Here is a 15,742-nt window from a genome sequence, read left to right as displayed (position 1 = left end):
GAAATAACACATCTGGATTAAAGGAGCTTTGATACGTACAAAATAATTTTATTTCCAAAGCCGAGACACCTGTGCTGTCATTGTGCAGTCTAATCATAGCTAACGTATACTTTTCTTTCAAGTGACAGAAAAAAAAAAACCAAAAAAATTTAAAAAAGCAAAACCCAAAGGATGCCTAAGAGTTCTAAGTAGACAGTAACCATAGCCAAAGGAATAATCTTAACAGTGACAATTGCAGACATCATTAAGGGAAAGGGGAAACCTGATCCTGGGCTTCACATACAAGTTTGCCTCAGTGACTGCCACATACTCTGGAGGGCAGCAAATCTGCCTAGCAGTAATCTATCCTTGGAGGGGGGGAGACGATGGAGAAAGATGAAACCAGTAAGCTAAGAACATACAGTTCTCCAAGTGCAGCTGGATGTGGTCCTACTGGAGGAAGTGTGGAGAAGGAATAAGTGCCTTACTGGGTCCTGTGGGGCTTTCAAACTGCAGCCTTCCTAAGCTGCAGACGCCCCGAGAGCCCATGATGCAATGCTATTTCACTGCTGGCTCCACTGCTGGAGATGCCCCTGGGGTGGGGGAAGGGCAGAGCCTGTGCTTTCAAGTGGCTCATGTGACTGCTGCAGGGTTTTTTCATTATACTTTTTAAGTTCTCCAAATGTCCACGCATTCGCATTCCAGGAACAAGACCAGGAACCTGACCAGAGGGCCTTTCCCCAAGACCGAGGCTCAGCAAACTTTTCCAGTAAAGAGTTTAATAGTAGGAATCTGGGGTCCTTGTGGGCCAAAGGCTCCTTCAACATTACCAAGGCACACAACAGAACTCACTCCTCCACCCACAATGATGTATTAAATACCTCAAGGTAATGAGGAATTTGAATGTATTCTCCATAATGAAGGATGAACCTTCAAGGAGTAGATATGGTCTTAACTAATGGATACATGGGTATATTAAAACTTTCCAGTGTACCTTGTATGTGCAATTAGGACATTGGAAAAAAACTAGAAAATAAAAAAGCAAAAAGTCCCCATCCTTAACTCAAAATTGTAGGGAGGAGCTACCATTTCAATTCGGAAACTTTGATTATAAAACCATGACCAAAGCTACTGCCTTTTCTGGGGGAACCTTTAAATGCTTATGTAAGGCAATCATTCTGTCTACAAAGAACATTTTTTTAAAAAAAATCAGCCATGCACACTTCCTAACCTTCATAGCATTTTCAGCTAAAACATTTTCATCATGTAGCTCATGTTTGTAGAGCTCCTCTAGGGCACAGTGGCTCATTCAAAAGGCCCCAAGTGAGTATCTTTAAATCAGCTAGCTGCTTCCCACTGAAGCTAAAGAAAAGTGAAAAGAACCTTCTTTGCTGAATGGCTCCAATCGCCCACCCAGCAAACTGTGAGTAACATCACCTGTGAACAAGGAACCTGGGGTGGGATCTCCAGGACTTTTCTAAGGTTGAAATACATGGGGTCTAGACTCACATTTAGAGCATCTGCCTTGCATGTGTGAGGCCTGTATTCAACCCCCAGTATGGAGGGGGAAAGGACAAGATATGGTAAGAGGGAAACAGGTGGGAGAGGGAAAGGGGAGAGGGAGAGAGAAAAAGGAGGGGGTAGAGAGGAGAGAGAGAACACAGATTAGCTTCAGCCCAGTGTCTACTCCCATTTGTAGCAACCTGACATGGCTCATTACGAAGTCAGACTGACAGTACCATTACAATCTGCTACCCTAGTAAATGTCTTCACCCTAGAATTCTTCCGAGTTATTAAACATGGCTAAGTAAATACCTGAACCCTCAACAAGAATTCCAGAGGTCTGGCTTGAACAAGGCCCTAGAAGAAGCTGGGTGTTGGAACTACTGGTAACTACAGTACTTGGGAAGCTTCCTGAGCAAGAAGCTAGCCTGGGTCACCTCAAAACAATAAAGAAAAAGAATGGTAGAAGATGAAGTCCAATTCTGCGGAAGGGAGCTAATGAGTAAGTGTGGTACACTTGGTGAACAGAGGAGCCTGTCTCCACCCCAGAGTGAAAGCATCAGCTTGGAGGAAGCTTGAGAATTATCTGTCATGAGGCCATGCACCTGTCTTTCATCTTCTCCGACACGAAGTCTTCACCTTTCAAAATAATCTATGCAACACAGGCTCGGGTAGCCACTCATAGGCAGGACCTTCTGTCAGATAGAAAACAGCCATCGGTTGACATCTGAGAGCCGCTGTATTTCTCCTTAGCTGATGAGTGGAAACCCACATTTCTGGAACCCAGCCAAGTCCCTCACCTGAGAGAAAATGTCCCCCTTGCCCAGTTGTAAATTACCTTGGAATACAATTTCTCAGCACAAAGAGAATACAGTGAAACCTAGGCATTAGCTTGTGTGCCTAAAAGGCAAAGATTACAGACTGAAAGCTATCTTTAAAAAAGCCTTTTAAAAAGTACCAGCTAGTAAGATACTTTCAGACTGAGAATCCTGGGAGCCATGGAGGGGTCTCAAAAGAACATATGGATTCATGAAGGTGTTTTTTAATCACAACGATTTTGCAGATGAAAGCTGAACAGTGGGGTTATATGTCCAGTGTTTCCAACATGGCTGCATGTTGGAATCACCCAAGGAGTTTAAAAAATTAAATTAAATTAATAAAATATTAAAATGAAAGAAGACCTCACATGTTCCAGCTACACCCAAAATCAATGAACTCACAGCTGGGAGTAAGCCAGTAGCACCCAGACCTCTGGGTTTTAAAGGACTGTAGGTGATTCCAACATGGAAGCCTGGTATCTTCCTCGTGGTAAAACTTGTTCCCTTTTAAGTCGGCCTTACAAAATCTGCTGTGTGGACGTCAACCTTTACTTCTGCCAAGAACGTCTTTAAAGCTAGAATCGGAGACCTCAGCAATTGCAGAGATTCACAAATGCACATACACAGATTACATGCACACACATTTTTATTTATTTAACTTAGGCCCTAATTATTAGTACATAAAATCAGAAAAACTGAGTGCTTTGAAACTTGCATCCATTCTCCAAATATATATATATATATATAAAAAAGGAACTCCAAAACAGCACACATCAAATATATTTAAGTCAAAACACACACACATATTCGTACACACAATCAATTCAATCACCTTCAGGAACCATGACCCACTAAATATATTTAATAGGTAAGATCTCACTGTACAAAAAAAAAAAAAAAAAAAAAAAAAGGACGAAAGAAAGAAAAAAGAAACAAACAAAAACACCCACATCTAAAAAACCCAGATAAACAAATAACCAAACTTTGATTGAGACACGTGCCCGTCCTGTGAGCACTACAGTCCGCATGGTTTGTCACAGCACTTTGAGGTAGCATGTTCTGTAAAGTATCACAAGTCACAGAGCTGTTCTAGAATGTCTCCTGGACACAACGCACAGGCATCAGCCTCGGCCCTCCATGGAGGAAGATGAACTTTTCTATACTCAGTTGCTACTGTCAGCCAGGAAGTGCCTGGCTACTCATCCACCTGCCTTCGCGCCCCACAGCAGCATTCTGATCCATCTTCCCTCTTGGCTGCAGAGCCAGCCTCCTTTGCCACATGTGTCCGCACTAGCTGAGGAAAAGCCCAGGGGAAGCAGAGCTGGGCGACCCGGAGTTCTTTCTCCTTGTCTTTGAAAGCTATATTCACTGAGAGAGACTCCCTCTTTTAAAGGCTACAAAGAAGCTCATATCCACAGACTCCATGATCCCTTTCCTTGGGTACAATATTTATGGAGTAGCAAGCAGTGAGCTCTCTGGGATTTTCTGGTAGGACAATGAGCAGAGACGCTTAAAAAAAAAAATTCCACACAACAAAACACAGGTACAAAACCAAAACCAAGGACAGGTTTCCTTTTGCAAGTTAATTTTTGTTGCAGGGCGATTTTGTTTTGTTTTGTTTTTGTTTTGTTTGTTTTGAGACAGGGTTTCTCTACTTAGCCCTGGCTTTCCCGGAACTCACTGTGTAGACCAGGCTAGCCTCAAACTCACAGAGATCCTCCTGCTTCTGGAGAGCTGTGATCAAAGGCGAGCACCACTACACCTAGCTTTCCTGTGCAAGTTCAAATGACAGGAGTTTACGGTTTTGGAAGTGGCTTGCTTCTTTTAAAGGAAAGTAAATCACTTCAGCTCTGCATTTTAAAGGTCAAGACAGGTTAAGGATTAAAGCTGCAGAAAAAGTCCCACCAACCTCAGACCTGGAAGCAAGTAATAGTTTTGTGCTGTTTCTTCCTTTCTTTCCTTTTCCTCAATGGTCACAGATCAAAAAGATTTCAAAAACTCTTTTGTCCCAATATGGTTCCCTCTTTGAAAGGTGAACCCTCTAAAGTAATCAGTATACAAGTGAATAAAAAGGGCACATGACCAGGCAAGGAGGACATGTGCTGGGCCTGAGTTGTTACTTAAAACCGGATCTGGCATCACACAAAACCCTTGTGGGCTGTACAGAAATGAGCCCCAGACATCACTGAACAGGGCAGCCAGTGGAGTTGGCTGCAGGACTGAGCATTCGACTTCAAGTATCTGAAATGCCACAGCAGCCCGTCCTCTGAGGAGCTCGGGGAGCCCTTGGGCTCCCTGCATCCTACTATACAGAAAGCACCCGTGATGGGCTTATCAAAGAAGGGGCATGAGAACTGCTCTCCGAACTCAGCAGCCTCACAAAGACAAAAGGGTTCTTTCCCACCTGCACAACGCCACAGTGCACAAACCGGCACTCAAGCAACTGCTTTGAGTTCTTTCTCTCCCTTCTGTATCAAAACAAGAAAATGGTTCCATCGGGTTAACAGTGTTGTCTTAAAATGCCATAAATTAAATAAGTTAGTTCACATTTTCTTTTCTTTCCCAGCACTTAAATTACAGGCAAGTCTTTAAAGCCCTTTCAAAGCCTGCTGTAACAGTTCAAGGTCCCTTCTGTGGACACTGCTGGTCCTGGAGCACCCATATTCCTCCATCTGCAGGGGGAGATACTGCTCGAGCACCCCGAGGCCCTGAACATCAGGACTGGTGAACAGCCTAGTCCACGATGGGGTGAAGTTTCCGCTGAATCCCAAAAATACAGTACTACCTACAAAGAGAAAGAGAGGGAGAGAGACATGTTTAAGTGTATAGCTACCATTTCCAACAAGATAATGAGGGAAATGAGTCAGACTTGAACAAATCAAAGACAGTTTTTTATATTTATATATGCATGCATATATAAATATAAGTGTAAATTATATATATAAATTATATATATAAGTATAGATAAAACGCCTGTACTTCCTTACATCAGCAATGAACTCTTGCCTCCCAAATGACAAGTCATATCCCATCATACTTCCTCTGACACGGTCCTTTATGAAGAAACTATTTCAATGGTGCTCACTCAGGGCAGAGCTCATGAGAACAGTCTAGCAGACAAACACCGCCATAAGAACACAGTCACCGTACTGTGGCACTGTAAGAACGTTCCAGGGTTCTGCCAACACAAACCTTTGTTGTACAGATGTGCTGGCTTGGCCAGTCCCAGAAGCACGAATGAATCCGAGATATTCATCTGCTTGATTTCTCCTCTTGTGCTCAAGAGAACGATTGACCTGTGGGTCCAAGTCAGACAATCAGCATCGATGCCGGTCAGTCAGCATAGATTTACTGAGAATCTTTCTGGTCTCAGGACAGCGGAGGCATACCAGATAAAAGCAAATTTACCAAGGAAAATAGGTCAGTTGCTTTTCACCCTGACACAAGTCCCAACTCCCTCCTGCAAAGGGAAGTTCTCAAACGTAACACAGGGAAACCCCTGAGGGTCACGTACACATGAGGGCAGCCTTTGGGATTAGTCTACTCAGTGGAGAGTGGCCTCAGTTTCTCCTGGGTGCTCTACCACTCTCTGTGTCAATAACTCTATGATGAATAGGTGAACACAAACTCAGAATGTAAAGCTAAAGGCAGGGGTGCTGCTCAGCGTTGGTCTAGCAGGCCAATCAGTGGTGCAGTGTTGGTGTAGCATAGGGAGGCCCTAGACTCCCCAGTGCTACGATGACAGCAACAAGGAAATAAAAACAAATATACGCCGCTCTCCATGGTTTAAGACAGTTTTTATTTGTCTTGGTTTTAACTGCCATCTTTGGGGTTGCTGAGATGGGCCAGCAGTTGAGAGCAGTTGCTGTTCCACCAGAGGACCAGGGTTTGATACCCAGCACCTACATGGCAGCTCATAACCACTTGCAACTCCAGTTCTAACGTATCTGATGCCCTCTTTGGGTCTCCGAAGGCACCAGGCCCACACGTACGTATAAAAAAAATAGTAAAAAATTTTTAAAAATTGTCATCCTCAATGTACAATAAATCGACACAATACTTTAGAGCTCTTCATGGATTCCTGCCTCTCTTCCTGATACAGACACTATGGCCTCAAGGTTTATTTTAGCATCTGACCAACAAGCCCACTGTATTAGTGTAATCTCTTTAGAAAGAACTTAGCATTCTCGGACGTGAACTGCAGTACAAGTTGCCAAGTACAACAGGAAAGCAAGCTGTTTACTCCCACTTATAGAAAATGTGAGACCTTTAATAATTTAGTCAGGGGCCTCTTAGAGTATTAATTTCCATTCAGAAAAAGAATGCCTTCTTTGAACTCTGGCTGTAATTCCTTTAGCAATGTAGATCTTCCTGTGGGACTTGTCAAGTCCTGAAGACTGGGGCTACGCTGTGGGCTCTTGGTTGCAGTCTTCCTAAAGCAGTGGTGACTGGACTCAGAATTACTACGCAGGACTGGCCACAGCAGTCCTGTAGATCTGAACTTCATAGGATGGAATTATCCAGCTTGTCTGGAAAACTGTTTAACACACACACACACACACACACACACACACACACACACACACACACACGTGCACGCACGCATGCACATCAACGAGCTGTCAAAAAGTCACGTCAGCTACGCTCTAACATAACTTCCGCTTCTTTGGTTTTGAGAAAGGGCCCCATTCTGAAGCCTGTCTGACTGGGACTTGCTAGGTAGACCTTAGAGTGATCCTCCTGTCTCTGGCTCCAGAACGCTGAGATTTATAAGTATGCTGCACCACCCCTGGTCTGCCCTCTAACTTCTCAACACTGTGTTACAGTGCAGTATACACACACGGCAATCCCGGATCCAACACAAAAGCTTCTGCAGACTAAACAGTAATAGAGCCAGCAGCCAGACAGAGAAGAGCTCTCTAAAAGCCTCTTGTTGGGTAGAGAACTGTGATCTCTAATATTTACGGTAAGTTTTACATCCTGGGTTGTTTGAGGAAAAGTGAGTATATAGATTTTTTAAACACTAAGAAAAAGCTTTAAAGAGCACTGGAACCTCAGAAAGGAATTCTCTGAAATTATTCTGAACCACGAGACAGAACTATAGCTGCTCCTCTTATCCACGAGGTCTGGGCCACAAATTCAATGGGTTACTTATCAGAACTATTAGGGAACACACACCACCCCAATGGTGCAGTGGGCAAAGGTGCTTGCCAGCCCCATAGCCTGAGTTCAAGTCCCAGGACCCACCAGGTGGAAAGAGAAAACAATCCTGCAGGATACTCTCTGGTCTTCGCGTGCGCCTCGGCACGCCTGGCCCACATTCTGTCCTATGCAAAGTTAAACATAATGAAAAATGGGGGGAGGGGAGGATCTGCACATGCTCTGTATAAACAGACTCCTCCCCTTATTGCTGATCCCTAAACAATACAATGCAACAAGTATTTAAAAAGCATTTACATGGATCTTGCCATTATGTAGAGAGATGATGTAAAGTGGATAGAAGGGCTGTGGAGAATATATGCAAATATGATTCCATCTTAAACAAGGGACATGGGCATCTGCAGGGGGATTCTATGGCTACTGAGGGGAGACTACCGAGGAATGACCCCTCTCTCCACACACACAGCACCCCCTACACACATGCATACACACAAATAGTATGAACGTATGTACACAAAGGTTATGCCAAAATAACCCAAAGGCTTCATAGGACTTATTGGGAGGTGGTTCTGCAGGCTACATATAGTGTCCGATCAATGGAAATGACTAGAAAGCCAGCAAGGCTCACGATACAGGAAGCATTAACCTTAAAAGCTGCACTTAACATCTACCACAGAGCAGCAGGGTCTGAGAACTCATCTCCTTGCCCTCATGCATGGTCTGGTCAGCCCCAAACAACAACGACAAAATCAGACCCTGCTCTTAAAAGAGAGCTGGGACACACAACCACTTAAAAATTAAGTTATTCTTGGGGTTGGGGATTTAGCTCAGTGGTAGAGCGCTTGCCTAGGAAGCGCAAGGTCCTGGGTTCGGTCCCCAGCTCCGAAAAAAAAAAAAAAAAAAATTAAGTTATTCTTTTCCAGATACCATGTGACTTGGGTGGTGACTTCCTGAATAGTCACTGTACAAGGCTGTGTGAGAGTCCATCAGTGGGACCAATGAAGAAAACTACTAGAAAATTACTTTAAAATTATAAGCCCGTGAGCCAATTGGGTGGGAAGTAGATTCTTAAAAGCAGCATTGATAAGCACCGAGCAATGACATTTTTCTCTTCCCAGGAGCCTTCTGATCAGCCACAAAATCTAGGATCCAGGCTCCACCACTGGCCCAGGGATCAGCCTGAGGTGGGAAGGGATCGCAGGGAGCCTGGGATACTCAGGGAGTAAACAGAGATCAGGAGTAAGCATGTGAAATGGTAGTGAGGGGTCACATCTTAAGGTAGATTTTCTCTGGTGCAGGGCAAGCTAGACCTACCTTGGAGGGATGCTAGCCTTTAGATATTCTTCCAAGTGACTGATGTCTGCAGAAAGGAACATCCGCTTTTCCGTCAACCGGAAGGGCACACTGCAGGCATCCACAATGAGGAGGAAGGCACCTGCACTCCGGAAGGTAAAGTCAGTACCATTGACCTGAGGATACAGAAAGGCCTTAGTGTCATCTCCATTTCAAAATATCCCCAAGAGGGTTGAATTTTCCTGAGCTCGTTCTAAACCCAGGATTCAAATTCTATTGTGTTTGGTTTACTGTCTCCCTGAGACAGAGGTACCCATATTCTTCTAGATTTCAGTTTCTTCAACTGTAGGTCATAGCCCCAGGTAGAATCCCATGGTTGAAAGGTTCTGAGTGCACAAAACCCAAAAATCCATATAAAAAATAAAACACATACAAATCCAGAGTGTTTGGCTGTGCTCAGCCATGGTGCATCATGGGCCTTTCTAGGTTCTGAACTCACAGCACATGTACTTTACACTGTACATGCTACCACCCACAGCCCAGTAAACGCTGCTTCAAACACCCCAGCTGAGTGAAGGACACTGCACACTATGGTCTGCCGTATGTTAAATGCACAGTTTTCTGCCCAGGTAGAAAACTAATGGCTGAATTATGGAAACCAAAGCCATTACTATTTTCCTACCACCTTTCTTATGCATGTAAGCACCAACTTAGGCTATCTTTGGAATGTACTGTTGCAATGTTTGATTTTTAAAAATTTGTTTAAGATGCTGACTTGTGTTTCATTAGAAAAAAAAAAAAACACCCAATAAATTTTGGCCCAGGATTAGGATAGAATTCTCAATAATTTCTAAAATGGCCCTAAAAATCCTTTTGCCACTTTGTGCTATGTATTTATGTGAGAGAGAATTCTCAGCATTGGTGATTATAATGTCAAAATATGGATAAACTCAAACACACACACACACACACACACACACACACACACACACACACACACACACACAAGATGCTCTGTACCTTAAGTTAAATTTAACTCTTTTTGTGAAAACAAACAAAGAAATCCACCTCACTATTCAAATTCACTTTAATCTTTGACGATATTTAGTAAAATTATATGCAGACCAAAGAATTGCCTTGAAATGGGTCTCTTTATGGTTTGTCTGGAGCAAGTGTTTGACTTGTGTAGGTATTTTATATATTTATATCCTCACATTTCTACAAAAATTCTTCTGCAGAAAGGAGGCTATGGATGGGAAAAGGTTAAGAGGTTCCCCTGGTCTCTCCTGGGTCAGGGGTACGGGGGGGGGGCGGGGGGGGGAGGGAAGTCCTTGTTGGCCAGATAACATTCTCTCAGCAAGAGAGGGCAGCCTCCTCCACCTCGAGGGTGACTCTGAAGTGTCCAGATCTCAGCATGAGCACTCAGGATGTCCCTGAGGTCTGGAAGTCAGAGCTCAGGTGCTGATACCCATCACATATAACCCATAACCTGTGGAAGGCCCCATCAGCATCTGGTCCAGAATATCAAATCCACAGAATGAACCTTTCTCCTACAAATACAAATGTCTCTCTGACATCAAAATGGCGAAATGGGACTTTCACTGACACTTAAGCTATGAGCTACTGGGGCAAAAGTGGAATGGCAGGGAGCAGAGGAAATGTGGGAAGAGAAAGACACCCTCACGGGAACCTGGCTGAGAGTCAAGACACTGCAAGACAACTGAGAGACCAAACTCGCCCACCAAGATAATACTTGTCTTCCTTAAAGAAGAAAAGGAAACAAGCCACAAGTACTCACGATCAGAATGCACAGGACCTTGAGCCTCCATCATGTTAGCACCCTACGACCCTAAGTCCCCAAAACACACCTCACAAAGCCACCCGACAGGCTTATTTACAAAGAGAATGCCAACCTGTACGTTTCCTTCCAATCTTAGACTTAATCTTTGAGCACTGCCACAAACGATTTTTTTCCTTTTTAGAAAGTTATGTTAGAAAGCCATGGTAATTGGAGGAAAAAAACTCCCATTGTAGGCATGGAGGCACAACTCCCTTGTGTCTTGGGCTGAGTTTGTCCCCTCCACCCTCCACTACACACCCTCGTTCTCCTGTTTTCTTTCTTTCCTGTGCTCACTCTGACATCTAAGACATGGATTCTCCCCTACCTATCCCTATTTGGCAGTTTGAAAGACAAGCCTCGATAACCGCATGTCTTTGAATGCTTGGTCCCCAGTGGGCAGAATTCTTTGGTAGGAATTAGGAGATATGGCCATGTTGAGGGAGGTGTGTCACATGGGGTGGGCTTGCACACGAGAGCAAGTGCCTTCAGTCACTTAGCCATCTTGTCTACCCACTGAAGTGAATCTTATATGAAAAAAATACAAATGCTCCAATATTATAAATATCAGAATATTTACATTTCATGTAAGACAAGAAAATCTAGATTCTCAGCAATTCAAACTGTGCTTGCAAAAGGCACCTCATCTCCCCTGCAAACACCCCCCCCCACACACACACACACGTTAATGAACAGAGGGAGAAAGAAGCTTTCAGAGGGACTAACACCAAGCCAAGGCCTCAGAAGTGGGTCACGATGTGAAAGTTCTGGAGATAAATGTGGCACAGGGGCAGGGCAACTGTTGGTAAGGAGTGTGGCAATCAGAGCTAGGTGGTGGCCAACAGTACTTCATATAACCAGGCATAAGACTGGGTGAGATGGGAAATTTCATATTACATGTATCTTATTAGCTTAAAAATCATGGAGCTGGTGTAAACCCAATTCTGTTCACATATACATGGATCTGTGGCTACCTTCTTCATTGCTTTAGCAAACTGAACTCCTGTAGAAACCACAGGAGACTGTTGCAAGTATGGACAGACACTGGTTAGCAAAGAACTCCTTGCACAGGGGTCCCCAGACCACACCAACTTTGGACAGACCCTACCTGAGTCCTAGTTCCTAGTTGCTGACTGGGCTTTGAGCCCAAATCCTAGTGCTGACCCTGTGACTTACATCTACACCTCACTGACACTCTCAGAAAAGATGATGCTCTCTCTTTGCTTTTTTTAAAAATTATGTTCCTAAAAGAGACCTTCAAAGAAAAGGACGAAGGAATTTAGAAGCCATCATTTCACATATTTTAAAACAACTGGGAAGTTTATTTTAACTCCCAAAACAAAATTAACCATGATTTTCTTCATTTCTAATGAACATGAGAATTATTCCCTAATGAAAGGTGCCTTTCCCTCTGTGATGGTGAATGGAAAGAAAGTAATGTAAACAGATTTTTAACATTAGCCCAAGAGTAATCGATAAACAATCCACTTGAAAAAAACAAAACAAAACCTACACACAACTGTTAAAGAGGCATTTCTACTTCAGTTGCATCTCTGCCATCAGTAAATCAAAGGGGATGACAAACCCATGACTGGTCCAAGAAATAATGACTATCATCACTAGGATTAAAGATCAAAGCCAGAAGCCACCGCAGTTCACAGGTGTGTGGGCTGTACTTGGCCAAAAGGCCATGAAGCAATGCTGTGATTTGATATCTGTGCTCCTACAAATTCCTATTTTGAGAATCTGGTCCCCTATGTGAGGGCATTAGGAGGTAGACTGAGCTTTGTGGAATAACAGGGAAGCCTCTAGGAATGAGTCTAAGCTACAACCAAGAAGGGATGGGCCACAGAGAAGACACGCAGTCTAAGAGCCAGCAAACCAGCCCTCCCTCCATGTCACTCCTAACACTGCCTCGGTCTAGGACTTCCCAGTTCTAAAACTGTGAGCAGTAGGTTTCTTTCCCCTCTAAACTACCTAGTCTGTGGCAACATGGTACAGCCTCGAAAGGACTGAGGCCACACCAGACTGTACTTACGGAAATAACAGATGGTTCTCCACGTTGAATTTCTGCTTTCCCAGGGGACTGGAATCGAACAGGGAGGTAGCTCTTGTGAGGGTCACTGCTGAACACCATCTAGACAAGAACACATTGCATCCATAAAGGCTACTGCATGCATTCCCACAGGTCCCTCAAAACACACTCAAGTGTAGCAATGGCACATCACATACTTAGCATACATTTCCACACACAATCAAGTCAATACAATTAACTCAGTAATACGTGTAAGCATAAGTCACTGTAAACATTTCACGGAAAATCGGGCGTACATCTTTTTTAAAAATTTATTTTTAATTTTATGTATTTATTATATCTATCTGTCTCTCCCTGCCTATGTATGCATGTGTGTGCAAGTATATGTATGTCCATGGAGGCTTAGAAAGAGCATCAAATCCCCTAGGACCAAGGAGCTACAAATTGTTATGAACCAAGCTATCCTGTATCAGTTCCAGGAATCACACTCCTATGTTTTGCAAGAACAGGAAGTGATCTTAACAGCCGAGCCAGCTCTCCAGTCCTAGAACACGTCTTTTTAAGAGACCTTTGTCAGATCAATTATCCTGAAATGAGGTTCATCAATCTGGGACCAAGAAAAGTCTCTACATAAGGAGGGCTATAGTGTTAACCAACGTCTAGTGTCCTGAACAGGGCCAGGTCTCAGCCCCCTCACACAGAGCCAGCCAGCCATTCCATTCAGGCTCCCATTTCCCTCTTCTTTTACGCCTAATAGTCAAGAGTCGTCCTCCGCTTCCCAACAGGACCTCCCATTCTTTCCTGCTTCCCTCCTTCCTCTGATGCTGTCCCTCCCACTTTCTCCTTTCCCTTTCACTCCTCCAATTCACTCTTGGTCCTTAAGGTCCACCTCCCTGACCAACCTGTCTAATTCACAGTTCCTAGGCAGAGGAACAGCATATGGTTCTTATAAATCACCATCAACAGTTTCACCAAGCGATATTTGGGGAGTTGGTTATTTCTTCTGAGTCCTAATTTGGGGCAGAGTTCTGGGAGTTTTTCTAATTATTTCTAACACACATGTGTTTGCTCTGAGATACAAACACTTTCCTCAAATTTCCAAGTAAACACAACGCTCCCAAACACTTCCAATGCACCACAGCTGTGCGGCCAGCCTGCACTGACGTCTGTGTCCCGTTTTCGTTGTGAGATGTCTCTACTGTAGACCAGGCTGGCCTCAAACTTGAAGTCCTCATGTCTCGACTTCACAAGTTTGCAGATATAGGTATATATAGCCACATATGGCATCAATATTCTTGTAATGAACTCTTCTATGTGTCTATGAAATAGCAACTAAGAATGCTAAAAGTAGAAGAGAAAGCCTTTGGGGACTTTGGGGGGAATAGCCCAGGGCACCAATGATGATCAAGTTATTTTGAAAAGTTATCAAGTGTCTTTAGTAAGGAAGGACATTCCGAACAATGGGCTACAGAATTCAGTATCCCTCAATATTACCTAAAGGTAAAAATATTACATGGGTCTCTGGAGCCCAGGCTGGCTTTGAAATTGACACCCAGCAGTTTTTTAATAATTTACTATTACCACCTCACTTTCTCATATTTGTTAATGATCTTTGCTCTCCCGGAAGCCAGTCAACAAGTGCCAAGCCCTGTCTGCATGAAGGGTGCTTGCATGAGGGTGTATGTATGTAGATATGGGTCTTACAAGGCTCACATAAATTTTTATTTTCTTTGCTATGCCTCGGCCAGAATGTAGGGCCTTGAATACACTAAACATATACTCTTCCACAACACACGCTCTACCATGCCAGCTCTCTTTTTGGTGTGTGTGTGTCTGTGTGCACGCTCATTCTCTTGCAAAGCTCTTGCTTGCTCACTGTGCCCAGAACCAGCATCCTCCCGGCTGTGGGGGCTGCTGGTTCGGGCTGGAGCACTAACTCAGTAGAATTACCATACAGTAGGAATTCCCAGTGACAGACAGGTTCCCAGGGGAGGCTGGGCCAGAAGCACAATGTCAGAACCATCTCTCCCTTCGCCTATATTTGTTTCTATATTAAGTGTGTCAGGTACTTATTAGTTCTCAATTTCTTTTTCCTTTGGAACTGGTCTGACTTTCCTTAGGACCCCATCTGTGTGCAATTCTAGCAATTTACTTCAACTGCCATTTTTTTTTCGAGCTAACTGGAACATATTCGAAGAAAGAGCATATCAAGAGGAGCATTTTACTTCTAGTCAAAGTCAGTCTGCATTTTCATTTACAAGAAAATAGCATGGGCTTCAAAATAGTGACCGTATGCCTTAAAAAAGAAAAGTTTTGACATGAGATGGAATTGAAAACAAAGCATTATGGGGCACGGTGGCACAGGTCTATAATCCCGTACTGAAGAGGTAGAGGCAGGAAGATCAGGCATTCACGTCATCCTAAGCTTTATAGTAAGTTCAAGATCATCCTTCACTTGATGAGTCCACATAACTCCAAAAACCATTAAATACGCATGGATGAATAGCTTCACAATACATTTCGACATATACACCCAATAGTGCTATTGAAACAGAATTCTAAACCTAGGAAATAAAGAATTTTAACCAGCACTGTAACCTTTAATCAACTTATCATCAATAAATTAATCAAGAGGAAAGATACTTTTGCTAAAAATGGGGAGTGTTCTGCTTCTTATGAGCAACACATTGTATTAAAACCCTAAATTCAAGGGGTGTCAGCATGTATTTTTAAAGTTGCAAGGTAGATGCTTCAAAGTCAAGTGTTCCTGGTGCCAAGACAAGAAACTCTGACTTTCCCAAAGGCCCTCTCGTGTTCCCTGCTTACCTGGTGGGTGCCACAGCCTTGACAGAACCCGGTGAGCATGGCTGGCATGCGCTTGACTGCCGAGGGTTTCTTGTAATACTGTGGGTACGCTTTGGCCATGCAGTTACTCATATCTTTGGAGTCTGTGGCTGCCTGAATCTTGACTCTTTCACATCCCTGAGATGAACAGTAACTGTGGCCATCTCTGTGGCTGTGGGCTCTGAGATACAGAAACAATAACCTGTAAAACAGAAACCAATTAATGTTAGTCCCTCTCAGAAGCGTAACATTTCTCAACTTGACTCATGGCCA

General features: G+C 43.6%; 1 protein-coding gene across 5 annotated transcripts in view; it reads right to left on the bottom strand.

The window, feature by feature from the left end:
* Positions 1-2,928: 2,928 nt before the first annotated feature.
* The window catches only part of Cemip2 (cell migration inducing hyaluronidase 2), a 77,193-nt gene continuing 64,379 nt past the window's right edge, over positions 2,929-15,742 (bottom strand). For all 5 annotated transcript variants that reach the window (XM_087564137.1, NM_001438044.1, NM_001438043.1 and 2 more), the window contains 5 exon segments: positions 15,452-15,671; positions 12,629-12,727; positions 8,775-8,929; positions 5,493-5,596; positions 2,929-5,085 (listed from right to left, as the gene is read on the bottom strand). In XM_087564137.1, the coding sequence (XP_087420263.1) occupies positions 4,889-5,085; positions 5,493-5,596; positions 8,775-8,929; positions 12,629-12,727; positions 15,452-15,671 (775 nt within the window). In that variant the 3' untranslated portion in view covers positions 2,929-4,888.

Source organism: Rattus norvegicus, chromosome 1 (genome assembly GCF_021556685.1).
Source record: "Rattus norvegicus strain SHRSP/BbbUtx chromosome 1, alternate assembly SHRSP_T2T, whole genome shotgun sequence".
NCBI classification, from domain to species: Eukaryota; Metazoa; Chordata; class Mammalia; order Rodentia; family Muridae; genus Rattus; species Rattus norvegicus.
This window is presented reverse-complemented; position numbering and strand designations above follow the sequence as displayed.